The sequence below is a fragment of the Sorex araneus genome, chromosome 1 (assembly GCF_027595985.1).
Source record: "Sorex araneus isolate mSorAra2 chromosome 1, mSorAra2.pri, whole genome shotgun sequence".
Lineage (NCBI taxonomy): Eukaryota > Metazoa > Chordata > Mammalia > Eulipotyphla > Soricidae > Sorex > Sorex araneus.
The window spans coordinates 293,019,426-293,036,260 of record NC_073302.1 but is presented as its reverse complement, the minus strand read 5'-3'; the positions used below and the strand labels follow the sequence as shown (position 1 = coordinate 293,036,260).

General features: G+C 39.7%; 1 protein-coding gene across 3 annotated transcripts in view; it reads left to right on the top strand.

Annotated features, from left to right (window-relative positions):
• FGF14 (fibroblast growth factor 14) overlaps positions 1–15,920 on the top strand; it is a 622,206-nt gene extending 606,286 nt beyond the window's left edge. For all 3 annotated transcript variants that reach the window (XM_004614047.2, XM_055135066.1, XM_004614048.2), the window contains exons 4-5: positions 10,019–10,217; positions 13,705–15,920. In XM_004614047.2, the coding sequence (XP_004614104.1) occupies positions 10,019–10,217; positions 13,705–13,841 (336 nt within the window). In that variant the 3' untranslated portion in view covers positions 13,842–15,920. The remainder of the gene's footprint in view (positions 1–10,018; positions 10,218–13,704) is intronic.
• The last annotated feature ends 915 nt before the right edge of the window (positions 15,921–16,835 follow it).

The window sequence follows — 16,835 nt, the reverse complement described above, 5'->3', positions numbered from 1 at the left end:
AGGAAGGGTATAGGTTACATCAAGGGTATAGGTTACATCAAGGGGAGAAAAGATTCATTCGAAGTGCCCATGTGCTTTCTTATTGTTTTGAAAATAGTCTCATAATAATATACCTTTTTTTTCCTCTTAACAATTATGTCCCAGGAAATGTGTCCCCTTGGCCAATATGGCAGCATATATCACTCGTCTCTGTTTTCCACCTATATATTTTGTCTTGTGTCACTAGGTGGAGATAAACTGCAGCCGTATACAGTAAATATTGTCTGTCTTGGTTGAGTAGTTAAGTTGAATTAGGTATTATCTGCATCAGTTACCAGTCACCTTGATGCTGCCGTGGAGCAAACAGCCTCAGAGGTTGAGCTGGCTTTGGACATTTTACATTGCTTGCACAGCTAAGGATCAGAGGGGGCTCAGCTAGGTGGTAAAGCTGTAGGTTGGGCAGGATTTGATGACATGCTGGGCATCAGCTAGTGTAAGTTGGTTTGCCAGGGGTCTGCCCCCTGTGCTGTCCCTCGCTGCAGCCACCTTCCATCCATTTGCCTGCAGAAGTTGATCAGTAGAGGGCGAAGAGCAGGCAAGCACAGTCACACCAGTGATTGTCAAACCCCAATTTTCTTTCCTCTAGCTAATTTGAGGGGGGTGGTCATGGCAAATTTCCTGCTAAAGGTCATTGACTCACTGCAGGGACAATAATTTGGGCCAGTTTTGCAATTGATCCGATACCTAAAAATTATTCTCAACTGATGAATAAAGATGATGAAAATAAATGTACTTGTGAGGAGTGGATATTTGATTATATAAAGGGCTTGGATTAGTCCCATTGCTCACAATTAAAATGTATTTATAGTTAATAAAATGATGAGCACGGTCAGGGTGATGTACATTCCCTGACACTGATACATGTGTGCAGATAGTATACGGTTGCATCAATATGTTCTTCAGGGATTTATTTTGTGATTTTTTGACTAATATTTATAGCATATGCACCATCTGTTCATGTTACAAGCATTATTATTTTAGGAATTTATATATGTCTACATTCAGGAGAAAAAAAGATTTAACATTAGGGAACCAGTTGGTACGTATTTTATTTATAATCTCAAAATTTCTTACTTAAAGCTGCAAGATACATGTACTGCAAATACGTGCTATTTTGCACATCTGTTTTCTGTATTGAATTTTATGTGAAAGTTAAGAAACCTAAGAAACTATAGTAACTATGAATAATGGCACTTTAACATCTCTTAAAACTTTGTAATGATTTGTAAATTTTTTTGTATGACAATAGGAGCATATGCTCAGGCATCTCAAGCTCTAGTGTGAAAATCACCTGAAGTCTTGTGACAATGCAAATTCTGATTCCAGTGGGTCTGAGATGGACCCAAGGATTCTGCAGTTTCATTAAGTTACTATGTAACAAAGTTGCTATTGGTCTGTGAACAGTTAGGATAGATTACATATATATTTAATATTTCCTTAGAGGATATATTACGTATATAATATATCTTTAGATTTATTTAAATACTTTTATACATACATGTATGCACGGATAGAATTACATTTATATTTACTAGATGGAAAATAATTTAATTGTTGTTATTGTAACAAATAAATTATATCATTACCAAAATATTTGTAAAACAAGTCACAAACAGGAAATCCGTGTTGGGCTTAGTGATGTGACTCAGAGGAAGAGTATATGCCAAAGAGTTGATATATCACCACACAGAAAATCAGTTTTATTATGAATTTAAGTTGTGCATATCTAAGAAATAATTAGCATGTCTAAAGATAAGTGTACTGCATATATACACATATCTACATATATTTATTGCTATAGTATTTGTAGTTGTCAAATAGTATCCTTACTAAAAAACACATATGCATTTACTTATAATTTTTTTTAAAAAAATAATTACTAACAATTTTTTGCCCTGTCATTGTCATTGTCATCCCATTGCTCATCGATTTGCTTGAGCAGGCACCAGTAATGTCTCCATTGTGAGACTTGTTGTTACTGTTTTTGGCATATCGAATATGCCACGAGTATCTTGCCAGGCTCTGCCGTGCTGATGGGATACTCTCGGTAGCTTGCGGGGCTCTCCAAGAGGGTCGGAGGAATCAACTCAGGCCCACCTTGTGCAAGGTAAACACCATACCGCTGTGCTATGGCTCCAGCCCAATCAATTTTTTTTTGCCCTATAACCATAAATACTTTAGAAAAGTGTGCTTTGTTGATGAGAATATAATTTCAATCATGGGGGCCTATAATTAAATAATAATAATATATTAAACACATATGTAATTGTGCTTTAGTTTGAAGTACATTCACAATCTAATAGTTTTCTTCTTCTTGTAGCCATTAGTCACAGTCGGCTATTATAATTATTGGATTATGTACAACCGCAGGTGAATAAAGTGCATTAGTCAACAAAATTGCTTTTGAGTGTTAGCTGGAAGTTAAGTTTTGCTCCAAAATTCATAACTGTAAAATCTTCTAGAAAGACAGTATCCTTTCCCTTTGTATGTGATTTTAAAGGGCATATTTCTCTTTGAAGAACTAGGCAGTGTTAGAACATAAAAGCTTCAGTATCACTGAAGAACAAGATTGATTTTCAAGCTATTTAGAAGATAAAGCAGAGTGCATTTACACTAACCTCAGGATAAACTTTAGCAGACTAAAGTTTTTTCTCTAAAACCTAGGAAATGGAAGAAGAAACTGAATGTCAGCTGCAAGGATGAAATGCCCACCAACAGTTATGTCTGATAAAGCTGAAGTCTTAAAAGAAATTTAAGTACTACAAAACTGTCTATGATAACAGTTCACCTTTGAGAAGTACTTAACTCTTTAATTCAGCTTATAAACAGCTATAGTTTATAATATGGATCATTTTTACTTCTGTCATCTTATTTAAGAGTTCAAGAAACCGGGGCTGGAGTGATAGCACAGCAGGTAGGGCATTTGCCTCACATGAGGCCGACCCAAGTTCGATTCCCAGCATTCCATATGGTCCTCTGAGCACTGCCAGGAGTGATTCCTGAGTGCATGAGCCAGGAGTAACCCCTGTGCATTGCTGGGTGTGACCCAAAAAGAAAAACAAAATAAAATAATAAAATAAACAAATTTTTAAAAATAAGAGTTTAAGAAACCTTTGTGGTTTGTTGCTATTTTCTAAGAAAACAGAAAGAAATTAAGGCTCCCTCTCTTGAAATCTGTGGCAAGATATCCAGAGAAAACCAGGGTATTTTGGAAGGTTTTGATTGAAAAGGACTAAAATTTTTGCTGACTGGAGATTAATAAAATATGAATGACTTATTTATTATGCGCTATTTATATGCTATTGACTGCTTGATTGTCAACTGGCATTTCTCCAGTTTATTGTTAATCTGCTTGAGAATTGCCCTGTCTTAGAATAAGTGTAAAATTTTTGCAATGTATGTTTTTGTGTTTTTCACCTTGAGATACTTCTTAGTAGAGGAGTTGGTGTTAGGACAACTTATATAGTGACACAGAGGACATTTCTCCATCTGTGGGTTCTTGGATTGGCTAAGCAATCAATTAACATCAGACAGATAAGTAGGAGGAGGGAAGCATTTAACTATGAAGTATTTACAGAGATGTAAATGGCAGAATACAAAGGTGGTCATTCTTACCCAGGGAAGAGCACAGGGCCAAGGGATTTCAAGGAGATAAGGGGGAGATGCACATCAACAAACCACCAGTTTCTCTTAATTAACTGCTTATCTTTCCATACAGCTTCCTCCAACAAAAGATAGTTTCTGGAGATGATTGCAAATCTCAATACTTCCGATCTTTTCTTTTTCTCTTTTCTTTTCTTCTTTTCCTTTTTTCTTTTATTTTCTTTTCCTTTCTATTCTTTTCTTTTATCTTTACTTCCTTCCTCCCTCCCTCCCTCCCTTCTTCCCTCCCTCCCTCCCTCCCTCCCTCCCTCCCTTCCTTCCTTCCTTCCTTCCTTCCTTCCTTCCTTCCTTCCTTCCTTCCTTCCTTCCTTCCTAACTTCCTTCCTTCCTTCCTTCCTTCCTTCCTTCCTTCCTTCCTTCCTTCCTTCCTTCCTTCCTTCCTTCCTTCCTTCCTCCCTTCCCTCTGTATTTTGTTTTTTTGTTGTTTATTTTTCTTTGGGAAATACCTGGTATTGCTCAGAGCTCACTCTGCACTCAGAAATTACTCCTGGCAGTGCTCAGGGGACCATATGGGAAGCCAGGAATCCAACCCCGGTCTGCCACATGCAAGGCAAGCACCCTACCTGCCGTGCTATTGCTATGTCCTCCCCAGTGTTCTTTGTTCTATAAAGTTAAGGAAGGGATAAAAGTTTCTATTGGACCTGCAGTGCCTGAATCAACTTTAGGTCATAGTAATTCACAGGCTAATATGACAGCTATTAAGAAAACACATCTTGAGTAGGCCACTACTTCAATATCCACAATTTCATTTAATCCTTGGTAACAACAAAGGGATGAAGTAGCCAAATAAAACTTGTGAGACTACTATTCACTTATTCTTACCGAAAGTCAGGACTCCTAATACACCCTATCAAGGATTTCATTGATCAAACTCTGATGAAAGTTGTAACCTATGTACACTTGAAAGTCAAGTCAATCCAATTTTAATTTGAGAATGTTGAGCGATAGCATAGTGGTAGGGCATAGCAGTAAAGCGTTCACCTTGCACTCGGCCAACCTGTGTTCGATTCCTCTGCCCCTCTCAGAGAGCCTGGCAAGCTACCTAGAGCATCTCGCCTGCTTGGCAGAGCTGGGCAAGCTACCCGTGGCGTATTCGATATGCCAAAAACAGTAACAATAAGCCTCACAATGAGAGAGGTTACTGGTGCCCGCTCGAGCATATCGATGAGCAACGCGGTGACAGTGACAGTAGCTCGTTAGGAATTTGAAGTTCCATTAACCATCCTTCCTTAATCACCCTGTACAATCCTCAAAACTTACTTTAGATTTGAATAAGTTCATTATTTTGGCAGAGAAAAACATCAAATAGACATTTTAGACTTTGCAGCCCACAGCGTGTCTGCCGTAGCAGCACATCTCTGAACTTCATAGCGTGAATTTAGAGAAACAGCAGGTCGTTGCGTTGGCCCGTGGTCTGTACAATTCATGCCACTGAGGTAGATTCTCAAAGTCTCTTAGTTTTCAAGCTGAAAATAAGGGGCTGGAGCGATAGCACAGCAGGTAGGGTGTTTGCCTTGCATGAGGCTGACCCGGATTCGATTCCCAGCATCCCATATGGTCCCCTGAGCACTGCCAGGAGTAGTTCCTGAGTGCATGAGCCAGGAGTGACCCCTGTGCATCGCCGGGTATGACCCAAAAAGAAAAAAAAATCAGGCTGAATTACCTGAGTTCATGGCTGATTCATTGCTTATGAATTATGAACAGGGGCCCTTTCTTTTCTCCACTATCTCCTTTTTTCCTGGACCCAGCGTCAGGCATTGTCCATGCAAATGGCTCATCAGGGTATTTCCCGAAGCAAAGACACTTCTCTCAGTAGAAGAATTCTGCTACTGTTAAGATAATAAGTAATCCACAGATGGTGCTTTCATTTTGAAACAACCTCAACATAAAAGAAGATGTGAAACTTTCATTTCATTGAATTTTTCTATTCTTTGATTAGATGATTTAGTTTGGCAATGATACAAATGAATATTTCAGCTGCTGCTGGAACCCAACGGCTGTTAAAGCTTGTTGATCTGGTGGTGGTTCTAAAAATAGGCGGCAAGAAGAGAAGAAGGCGCATCAAGCTCCGTGTTGCTTTCAGTTGGGTGATTTTAAAGGGTTTATATTTAAGTTTAAATTTAAATAAACATTATCTCAAATTACCATAGCCCACTCTAGAGTATTTCATTGGCATAATCATTGCATTAATAAAGTGTAACGCAGTAAAACAACACACATAGTTTATGTTGCATTAATAAACTAGCTGGGACTCATTCCTCCTTTAGGACTTCTCTTGCTGGTCCACACTGGGGAACAAAAACTAGAGGCTCCTTCTCACACTATTCTACACACCAAACAAAAGATCTGGGAGAAAAAATGTGCTTCCACAGGACCCAACAATTCCACTTCTGGGCATCAACAAGAAGGGTCCAAGCTCTCAATTTACAAAAGATGTCCTGCACTCCTGTGTTAATGAAAACACTATTCAAGGTAGCTGAAATCTGAAAACAACTGAAGGACCCAACTTTAGGTGACAGTATAAAAAATATGGTACACAAGCACATTTTTATCTGAATATATTTTTTGGTGTATATGACTACTATTCAGCTGCATGCTTATTCTCAGTCTTTCCTCTGAGACGTGGCCTGGAGATTACTCCCTAAGGCCTGAGTTATTAGTGACAGAATTGACAGGAGGATATTTGGAAAAATAGAACTTAGTGGAAACTTGGGACATTTACTTGGATAGAATCCTACTCAGACTTGAGCCTGCTCTTCCCAGTTATTTTAAGCTCATCAAATTAGTCACTATTTCTGTCCATCATCTTTTCATGAAAAGCATCTGTCATTAACAAAATAGGTTCCCTGGGAAAATTATTAGCTTTCAGTGAATTATTAAAGTTATGGGATTCTCTAAATAAATGACATCCTTCAGGAGACATCTTGTGATAATCCATGCTCTCATGGGAAATATTGAGGAAGCATTTCTAAAAGCAATAATGTTATATTCCTAATTATAATTAGAATAAATTATATCTCTGAGAAATTGCATTGTTAACACCCTGAAGGTTTTTTTTTTTAAAAGAAACATGTAAAGAAAAAAATTTTCTCTTTTGGGGAGAGTATGTTTCGGTCACATTTTGATGATGTGACATGTGGCATGGGGACATATTCAGTGGTGGAAGTGGACCAGGTCAGCCACATGCAAGGCAATGCGGCTGTACTATCTCTCTGGCAAAAGAATTATTTTTAAAAGAAAAATAAAGCACTTTAATACAAAAATTTATTAAAGTGAAATGAAAATCTTATGTGCATATATGTGTGTGTATATACATGTATGTTTCTCTATATACATGTATATGTATGTATGTATCTTTTTCTTTCCAAGGGCATCACTGTATCACTGTTGTCCCATTGCTCATTGATTTGCTTGAGTGGACACCAGTAACATCTCCATTTTTCCCTGTTGCATTCAGGGTCAGGGGAATGAGGCTCATTATTGTTATTGTTTTTGGCATATTGAATATGCTATGGGTAGTTTACCAGGCTCTGCCATTGCTCTCTTTGTTTTATAGTCTCTGGATCTTGATGAGATTACATGGCACTGGGGGTAGTTTATGGGTGTTACTGACAAGCTACTGAAAAACTGGGGTTCTGGGTGGAGGACCCCTAGTCCCAATCCAAGCAGGCTTGGAAATTTCAGCCACAGGTCCCGCATACCTGGGTCCTGCATACCTCATGAGTGAGGTTCTTTCGAGCATGTGGAGAGTGGCCTTGAGCATGGCTATGGCTGGGTTCTGGAGGTTTTTGGCGGCTGCTGGAGTTCAGCTTGGGGTGGGGAGGGAGACTCAACCAGCACCCCTCTTGGGGGCCCCAGTGAAGACAGCCTGGCTCAGGGGCAGGAGATTCTGTCACTTTTTTATAATTTTTTTTTAATTTTTAATTTTTTATTCCCTTCTGGTAATAACAATTCTCTTGTTATAATCTAAACGAGGTTCTTTTTTGTTGTTGTTTGTCCATTTGTTTATGTATTAAATATGAGTGAAGTAACTGATTTTATATTTTTTTATATAAGCGAGTAGTGGACTAGAGGGATTGTGCAGCAGGTAGGGCATTAGCCTTGCATGCGGCCAACCTGGGTTCAATCCCTCCGTCCCACTCAGAGAGCCTGGCAAGCTACCGAGAATATTCCACCCGCATGGGAGAGCCTGGCAAGCTACCCGTGGTATATTCGGTATGCCAAAAACAGTAACAAGTTTCACAATGGAGAAGTTACTGAAACCTATGAACAATGGGACAACAGTGCAGTGCTACAGTGCTAATTTTTATTGAATTTATAGATTTAAATTCTAAAAAGGTGGCAGGGGCAGGAGTGAGAAATGGTAAGAAGATATTCATGCCTTGGAGGCTTAAATTCTCTTTTATGTTTTAACTCATACCATTTACCTTTAGTTATCAACTATCTAAGTCAAACTAACTTATTCTTTAGTTAGCTTTCAAATACAAAGGTCCTCAAACGCAGACATTTTGTTTAAATTTCTTTTGTTTAAATTTCTTTCAAGGGCATAATACTTAAAAAAGAAAAAAAAAGATTGGGAAAATACGGACCACATAGATAGTTCAATGGTGTGAGCTCATGTTTTGTATGTTAGAGGCATAGATCAGATCCCAAGAACTGAGTGATATGCCTAACACCCCTAGGAGTAACCCCTGACCACACATCCAGAAGTAGCTTTCAAGTACTGCTGAGTGTGATCCAAAAGCAAATAAAAAAGATCTAAGTAATCTTGCATCTGTATTCCTTTCTATTATCTGTAGAATAGTAGTGTTGAGTCTATCTTAAACCACCACCAAAAAAGTGGGGTGGGGGGAAGGCTGGAGCGATGCTACAGTGGACAAGGCACTTGACTTGTATGTGACCAACCCAGGTTCAATTCCCAGCATCCTATATGATCCTTGAACTCTCCAAAAGTGATCCCTGAGTGCAGAGCCAAGAGTAATTCTTTGAGCACTGCCACGTGTGACCCAAAACCCACCCCCCCAAAGCAAAACACACCAGAAAAAGTAATTAAAAGGTTCCCATGGTTCATGACTAGGAAGGTTCCGATTTTAAATTATTTTTAATACAGGGTTATCAGGGCTGGAGCGATAGCACAGTGGTAGGCAGTTTGCCTTTCACGCGGACGACCTGTGTTCGATTCCTCCACCCCTCTCGGAGAGCCCGGCAAGCTACCGAGAGTATTGAGCCCGCACGACAGAGCCTGGCAAGCTACCCGTGGCGTATTGGATGTACCAAAAACAGTAACAAATAAGTCTCACAATCAATTTGTTTGAGATGGTGCCCGCTCAAACAAATCGATGAGCAACGGGATGACAGTGACAGTGACAGTGACAGGGTTATCAAAAATACTTTCTAAATTTAACTATACTCTGATAAATTTATATTATTCAAATAATGTGTAACTGACATGTATGGCATTTTATTCATTGATTAATCATCTTAAAGAAAACACTTTAGAACTATAAAAGTTTTCCATAGCAATATTTGTGTTCCTTAATGAAAAGTCTGGAGTAGTAAATTTTGTGTTACTCATTAATAGCACTGAGTAACACATTATCCCTAAACTACTGGGTGAATTTTAGTCAAGTTAGCTTTTTATATTTCTCTACCATCATTCCACTGGGAACTGGACGCTGGAATTAAGTCAGTGTTTTCAGCTTCCTTCACTGTGACTCACTAAGAGGATCCTGTACCTAGTCTGCGTGTGAACTGATTCTCCTGATTTTAGTTTAAGCTTTCAGTTTTGTGTTATTGGAAGTAAAATATAACTCCCTATAATGTTAGTGATCGATTAAGCAACCAAGAACTATCAGAGTATTATTTAACAATTTGTATGGAAGTCGTAACAATGGGTTAGCAAATACCTACCATGCTAATTCCAACTCAGCTGAAATTCTGATTGCAGGCAATATCTTAAAATTTGGTTTAGTTTGTTGGGAGTATACAGCGCTTCTGAAATGTCTTCCTTCTTATTTTACTGTAGCCATCCTGTATTCTGTTTAACTGAAATGATTTGGAGTTCGTTCCATTTCAATTTTCCTGTTTAAGGAGTTTCATACTGGTACTTGTTTATAGCCCCAGCTGCATAGCCAATTTTTTTTTGTTTGTTGTGTGTTTGGAAAGAGTGCACACACTTAGCCCGTGCAGCAAGAGCTTTATCTGTTGCTCCTCTTGGGCATAGCTCCTGAACTTTCATGGGTGAGTTTATGTAGATATGAAGATAAAACTCAAGAAAGCTTCCATTCCTAATATTTTTCCCCTTGTCTCCCAACAGGAACTTTTTACTCCTGAATGCAAGTTTAAGGAATCTGTTTTTGAAAACTATTATGTAATCTACTCATCTATGCTGTACAGACAACAGGAATCTGGGAGAGCCTGGTTTTTGGGATTGAATAAGGAAGGGCAAGCCATGAAAGGAAACAGAGTAAAGAAAACCAAGCCAGCAGCCCATTTTCTACCCAAGCCATTGGAAGGTGAGTGTGGGTGCTCATGTGGCTTATGACATGTTGCATTTCCACTTGTTTACTCTCCCTCAACTCCGGGGAACCTGATGGAATGCTGAAAGTATTTTCAGCTTGATCTGGGTGGTCACACAAGGGCCTTTACAAGTTGAACATGTAAGATGTATGAACTTTTTAGGACTTACATGTATGTATGTATGTATGAAGCAGATTGACAGAACAAATATATTGAGTTTTAAATGCCAAGAAGCTCCTTCAATGCCCAGTTTCAACTTCTCAAATGCTTTCTGCCCCCAAATAATTCAAATCAATTAGTTTTTATATTTTCAATCTACAGTGACATAGGTCTGTGTGCCACAGGTATATTAGAAAAACTTACATATGAATATTATGGAATAAAATTTTACTTCAGTAAAAGTAACCACTTCCTCATAAATAATAATTATAGAAAATTAAGCATAATTAATTTGGCCCTTGAAGAAGTTATTGATGTTACATAGTTCCCTTTCCAGTTGTGTAATAGTTTAGGGGCTGTGGCTGTGTTGCTCCTTGCTTCTGTTGAAACTATTTATCTGCAGTCATCCAGAAATCGTGACACACTTAATAGTACTTTGATCATATTTCTAGAGAGGGATTGAAAGTTTGTTAATCAGAAACATCAAACTTTTCTCATTAAAGATTTGTGCAGAGTATATGTTGTCACTTTAATTTATTAACATTTGTTTGACAACAAAAAATAATATTGAATGCTTTATTTGACACTTTGCCCCTCTGCAAAAAATCCGATCTATGATAACTAAACACTATCCACCTGTTTAGAGAGTTTGGTTTTATTATCATTATTTTTATTCCTACAGAAAGTCTCAGCTTTCAAGTGAAAATGAGTACTGGTTTATAATTCATGTTTCCTTTATAGAAAAGGGTTAACTTATTATTAATCATCTGTGAACCTATAATTAATTTTTGTAAAAGTTTAGAAGACTACTTTTTTCAGCTAATACCAGCTTTATCACTTTGATAATGCTAAATAATTCTCCACCTTAGTAAAATTTACTTTGAAAAGATATCACTGACACCCAGTTCAGTTATTATCCATGAGGGTCTATGTAGGAAAGAAAAAATTAAGCCAAAATCTCAAATAGAAATAAATTATTCTTGTTATAGTGATTCTAATAATATAGTAAAATTAAAGTCAGAGTAGAAAGAATGAACACTTTCCTGTTCTTCCAAAATTATACATCCCTGATTTAATTTTATTGTTTTAAATAGTCTTTAGAGACCATCAGAATCATCAAAGAGTAAATTCAAATTGATATTTAAAAAACAAATTCCATAGAAACTTCACAAACAATGTACTTTGATTGTAATCTGCCTTTGTCTTTCTCAATTGTTTTTTATTTGAATATAGTCAGGTAAGAATTGGCTAAATATCTAAAACCTATTGGCTACATAAATGTAGTGAACGCTAAAAGAGGTTTTTACAACTCTGAAATGGAGATAAAAACTTAGAAATAAGCTATTTTCTCATGTAATGTGAGACTAAAGGTTTGGGAGTAGTTTGGCGTCTCTTGCTATGTCGGAGTCATACTGAACTGCTCTATTTCTGTGTTGCATGTGTATGATGCCTGAGGCAGAGAAAAATAGTATTTCCAAATAATTAGCAGAAAGAAGAATCCTGAAAACAATTATGAAGATTTCTTTATGACAGAGGTTCTCACATTGTATAAGTGATAGACGCAAATTAATTTCAAACTTTCAAAACCCATACAAGATGTGAATTATGTCATTTCTGGGACTGTTAGGATAAATTGGTCATCTGATACATTATTGGTGTTCTGGGATATTCTTAGCTCCTCTACAACATCACTCCATAGATAATGCAGGGGAGTGCTCTGAATCTATTGTCTTCTAATTTAATTAGTAGTGGGGGTGAGAAGTGCGGAGCACTCAACATACGGAGTGGTCTCTGTCACTACCTACTCATGCCACTTATCACAGGTCCGAGGCCCATCAGCACATTCTCATGTGCAGCCGAAAATTCAGCTATTACCAGGTCAACTATTCACTCAGAGGGTGCTGTTTTGACGAGAGATGGTGCAGGGGCCCATCCGAACTAGAGGAGAGATCAGTTCTGTAAAGGAGCCAGACTCTCCAAAGCCAAAGCAACAGACTGGGCAGTTCCAAGTCACTTGTAATTCTCAAGGCAGACAATTTTAACGAAACTGGTCTCACACACAGTTTCTTTCCCAGCACACCCACAATCACGTCCTGAAAAGTCACATGAACCATTGTGATGAATTATGTCACCAGATACCGTTTAGGGAATTCCTCTCTGCTTGTCACTCTTGCCGGAGAAGACCTCAGTTGGTAGATATTTAATACTACGCAACACAACTGCCTTCAGCTCTTGAAGCTGATTGCTGGAAAGAAAAGAAATGCAAGAGTCGATGCTGTCAGGAGAGGGACTGCTTAGTGATGCTCTGGTGACTGTTGATGTGTGAGAAAGTTTTCTCTCAAACAACATGATCATTTCATGATCGAGGGGAGTGCATGCCTACAATGAAAACGAGTGGGAAAAGAAGGATGCAAATAATGAAATTGGTGCAAAGGGGGAAGTCTGTGCCTTCCTTGGTGTATAAAATAGGTTAGAGACTTTCCAGTCTCCTATTTCAATATGTGTGTGCATGTGTGTGTATGTGTGTATGTACCTTATGTGATATAGTTTTTGTGTGCTTTTTGTTATGTGTGTACGTTCCACAAAACCTTTACAAGCAGTATGTATATATGTGCTTATGTTGCACATGTATGTGTGTCTGTGTTGTGTATTTATGAATTTGTGTGCCTAGTATATTTGTGACTATAGTATTTTTGCATGACATAGAATATATGGGTGACTATATTGTGTGTGTTAGTATTAGGTGAACATGTGTCTCTGTGTCAGTGTACATATTCATGTGTCTATGCATTTATGTGTGCTTATATATGTATCTGTCTTTGTGTGAATGTGTTTAGATATCATTGCGTGCATGTGTGCATGCCTGTGAATCCATGTGTCTATGTATGTCTGTGTTGTCTGTGCCTATTTTTGAGTCAGTGGTGTCTGTGTGTACATGACTGTGTGTTGTCTAGATGTCTGTGTGCATGCACATATGTGTATATCTCTTGGCATATATATGTGTCTATCTCCATGTGCGTGTGTGCCTGTCTTTGTACATGTGTCTGCTTGTCTGTACGTGTTATGACCGGCCCACACAGACGTGCTGGCCCCTACGTGGTTTGCCCTGCAGATGGGAGACCCAGTGGCCGGAGCATGGCCAGGCTCAGCAGCTGGGCTATGGGGTTGGGTGGGCGCTGTCGGGCCAGGCAGCTGGACTCCTCCTGGCCCGGACCCCTTTCCCCCCAGGAAAGCCAAGCGTGCGTGTGGGTGCCGCGAGGGGCGGGAGGGCGCGTCCTGTGGCCGTGGCCACTAACCTCCTCTCCCTCGCCCCCCTCCCCCCAGTTGCCATGTACCGAGAACCATCCTTGCACGACGTGGGAGAAACGGTGCCGAAGGCGGGCGTGACGCCCAGTAAAAGCACGAGCGCCTCGGCCATCATGAATGGGGGCAAACCAGTCAACAAGAGTAAGACCACATAGCCGGACCCCCGCGGCCGTGGGACTCCTGTCCCGGGCCCAGCCGAGGGACCGCGCGCCAGACACTCCCGCCGGGGCCGGCCCGGCCGCTGAGCCCCGCCGGCTGCACCGGGCGGCCGCCGCCGGGGACGCCAGCTCGGCCCGGACCCTCAGCCCGGACCCTGGAATGCCCACCAGATACGGAATGCCTTTTCAATCTCTTTTCTGTGACTGTGACACTTCATGTGAATGACATCCTCCACGAGTACACGCCACACCTTGCCTGCTGACGCGCCCCATCTTCTTCCTTTTCCAGTCCTGTCCCCCCACGCCCCCACCCCTGGCCCCCCATGTGTTTCGGTTCTCTCTCTCCTCTCTCTCTTTCTCTCTCTCTTTTTTCTTTTGTTGTAGCACCACCAATACGAATTGAGTAATTTCTAGCTAGCCGCTGTAAACCTGTGCGCCCTTGTTTTCTCTCCTTCCCAGTTTTTACAGGGCTGCTGGCTCGCTCCACTGTCTGTGACCACCCTCCCCCTTCACACCTTTTTTTAAAAAATTATTATTATTATTATTATTATAATGATTATTTTTCATTTGGCAGGGATTTGCGTTCGTTGACATCTTAAATGTTACAGTTGACTTAGTTGGGAGAGCGATCAGGGAATCAGGGAGCCTTCCAAGCCGAGATGGCCCAAGGGCATCTCTAAAGACCAGGAGGGGTGCCTGTGGCCCCCCCACCCTAGAAATGTGGACCCAGACCTGACCCCTTGGTAGATGCTCTGAGAGTGCTCGGGCCGGGTGAGGGGTGGGCCGAACAACAGCCCCCGGCCCGAGCTCTAGGGCAGAGTTTGACCTCCCCCTACGGTTCCTCTGTGTGTGTCTGTTTTATACATATCACAAGCTTACTGGTAATGGTAACATTTGCCTTGCCCAGCGAGCAGGACCCACTGGTTTTTGCGATAGTGGGTCCAAAGAACTCTGTAGGCCTTGTAGGCCTGATTAAGGTTCATTTTCATCGACGAATCCTCAGTATTTGGGAAAAAGGAAGAAACAAAAAAAAAAAACAGAAACAACAACAACAACAACAACAAACCCGTAATTGCAGTTTATGAGAATTGTGCTATCTAATTCCATTTCCGATATAATCCTTCCCATTTTTAATGAGCGGAACTTGACGCCCTCCCCGGTTTGGGCTGCGTTTCACCTCCTACTCGGCAGAGCATGGGCGAAGGCGGCTGCCGTGTCCTTCCTTACCTGCAGCAGCCATGCAAGTGTTAGTTAGAGACTAGACTTTAATATTTTTGATGTTGAACAACAAGTTTTTAAACTGAACATATTAGGAAAACTTTTCTTTTTCTGTTTTTCTTTTTTTTAGCTCAGCATGCTGAGTCAGGCACTGTGTATTCACCAGTCCATACCTCTGACTTGGCTCCTGGGCCCCGAGCTGCCCAGGGCTGGGTCAGGGGGGCCTTTGCTCCCATCTCAGAATGCCATCTGTTGAATGATTCTAGAGAAAATCCAAGGCCAGCCCGTGCATTCAGACATCGGGTGTTCGTTCCACTCCATTCATTGGCTTCCACTTTGTTTTGCTTTCTTCCTTTCCTTCGGAACTTAATCCTGCTGAACTCTGAGTTTAGAGACCACACCGGGACGGGCCATGGCAGTTGACTTTGCTGTGATCCCTAGTGAGAAAACGCGCCAAACGTTCCATGTCGGATGTTTCAAAATGTTTAATACTAAACTGTTTGGAAATATATTTGCTACCTGTGTGTATACTTAATAAAATTCAATGTTTTCTTCTCAGAAGAGTTCATTGAGACCAACTGAACCTCATTTATAGACTAACTGTATATGGGATCAATAGACTGGCCTCGTGTTGTTATTTTCATGCGGAAAGATGACCCAGTCATTCTTCTCTCGTCTGCACTGTGCTTACTGGGAAATTATTTTTCATTGCTTTCATAAGTCTCCATGACAGTTCCCGCCCAGCATCAGAAAATTTTGGCCTGCTTAGCTGATTAAAGATTTAGTATAAATTTAACTGTTTATGCTTATTTCATTTTCTTATTGGATTCCATTTTAATAAATAAAAAGTTAGCATAATGTTTGAGTAGTTTATTGTCGGAAACGTTGAAGTACAAAGCTCACAAAATTATTCCTTTGACCATTCATGATTTCTTGTTATGTCATATGAAGACCTATTGTTTTTAATAGGATAAGTGAAGCTATAAGATGGTGAATTTTATTGCCCAATTATTTAGGGTAGGCGTTACTCAATCTATGTGGCAGATTATAAATAATTTAACTTTTTGAAATTTTGAATTAGATGGGCTTCCAGACACTGCTTCCCCAACACATAGACGTACACAACTCTCTCTCTTTCTCTCTCTCTCTCTCTCTCTATTTCTCTCTCTCTTTCTCTCTCTCTTTCTCTCTCTCTTTCTCTCTCTCTCTCTCTCATGTGCATCAAATGATTCTGCCTATCTATATTTTGGTATTTAATCCTACTTGCTAGGTTTTTTTTCCCTTACAAGTTTGCTTATTGGTTAAAATTAAAACAAGATTTATTTTTGTAAATGACTGACATTTTTGTAAATGTGTCTGTCCTTTTTTTTTAATGAGTTGTCTATAAAGACATTTATCGCAATGAATAATGTTAACTTTCTTCTAATCTATGTTTAGACATATTGTAAAGGGTCCTTGTCCTTTGTGACTTAGTTAGGTTATTTACTTTGTGTCTGGTCTCACCACTGCATGGGACAAGACAGCACTGATGAACTGCATGTGTGGAAGCTATGTTTCAAGGACTGTTGGTATGTAATATTCAATTTACATACAAAGAGTTTGTCTGCATTGTACAGTTTCTGTGTTTCATATAATTTGTTGTATTCACAAATACATCAGATTGAATAAAATATTTACATGAAGTTATATTAGAAAAATCACAAACAACTTTCTCTGATGAAATGGCATTGTAACACCTACAAATACAGAGAAGTGTCATGTAAATAAGTTGGT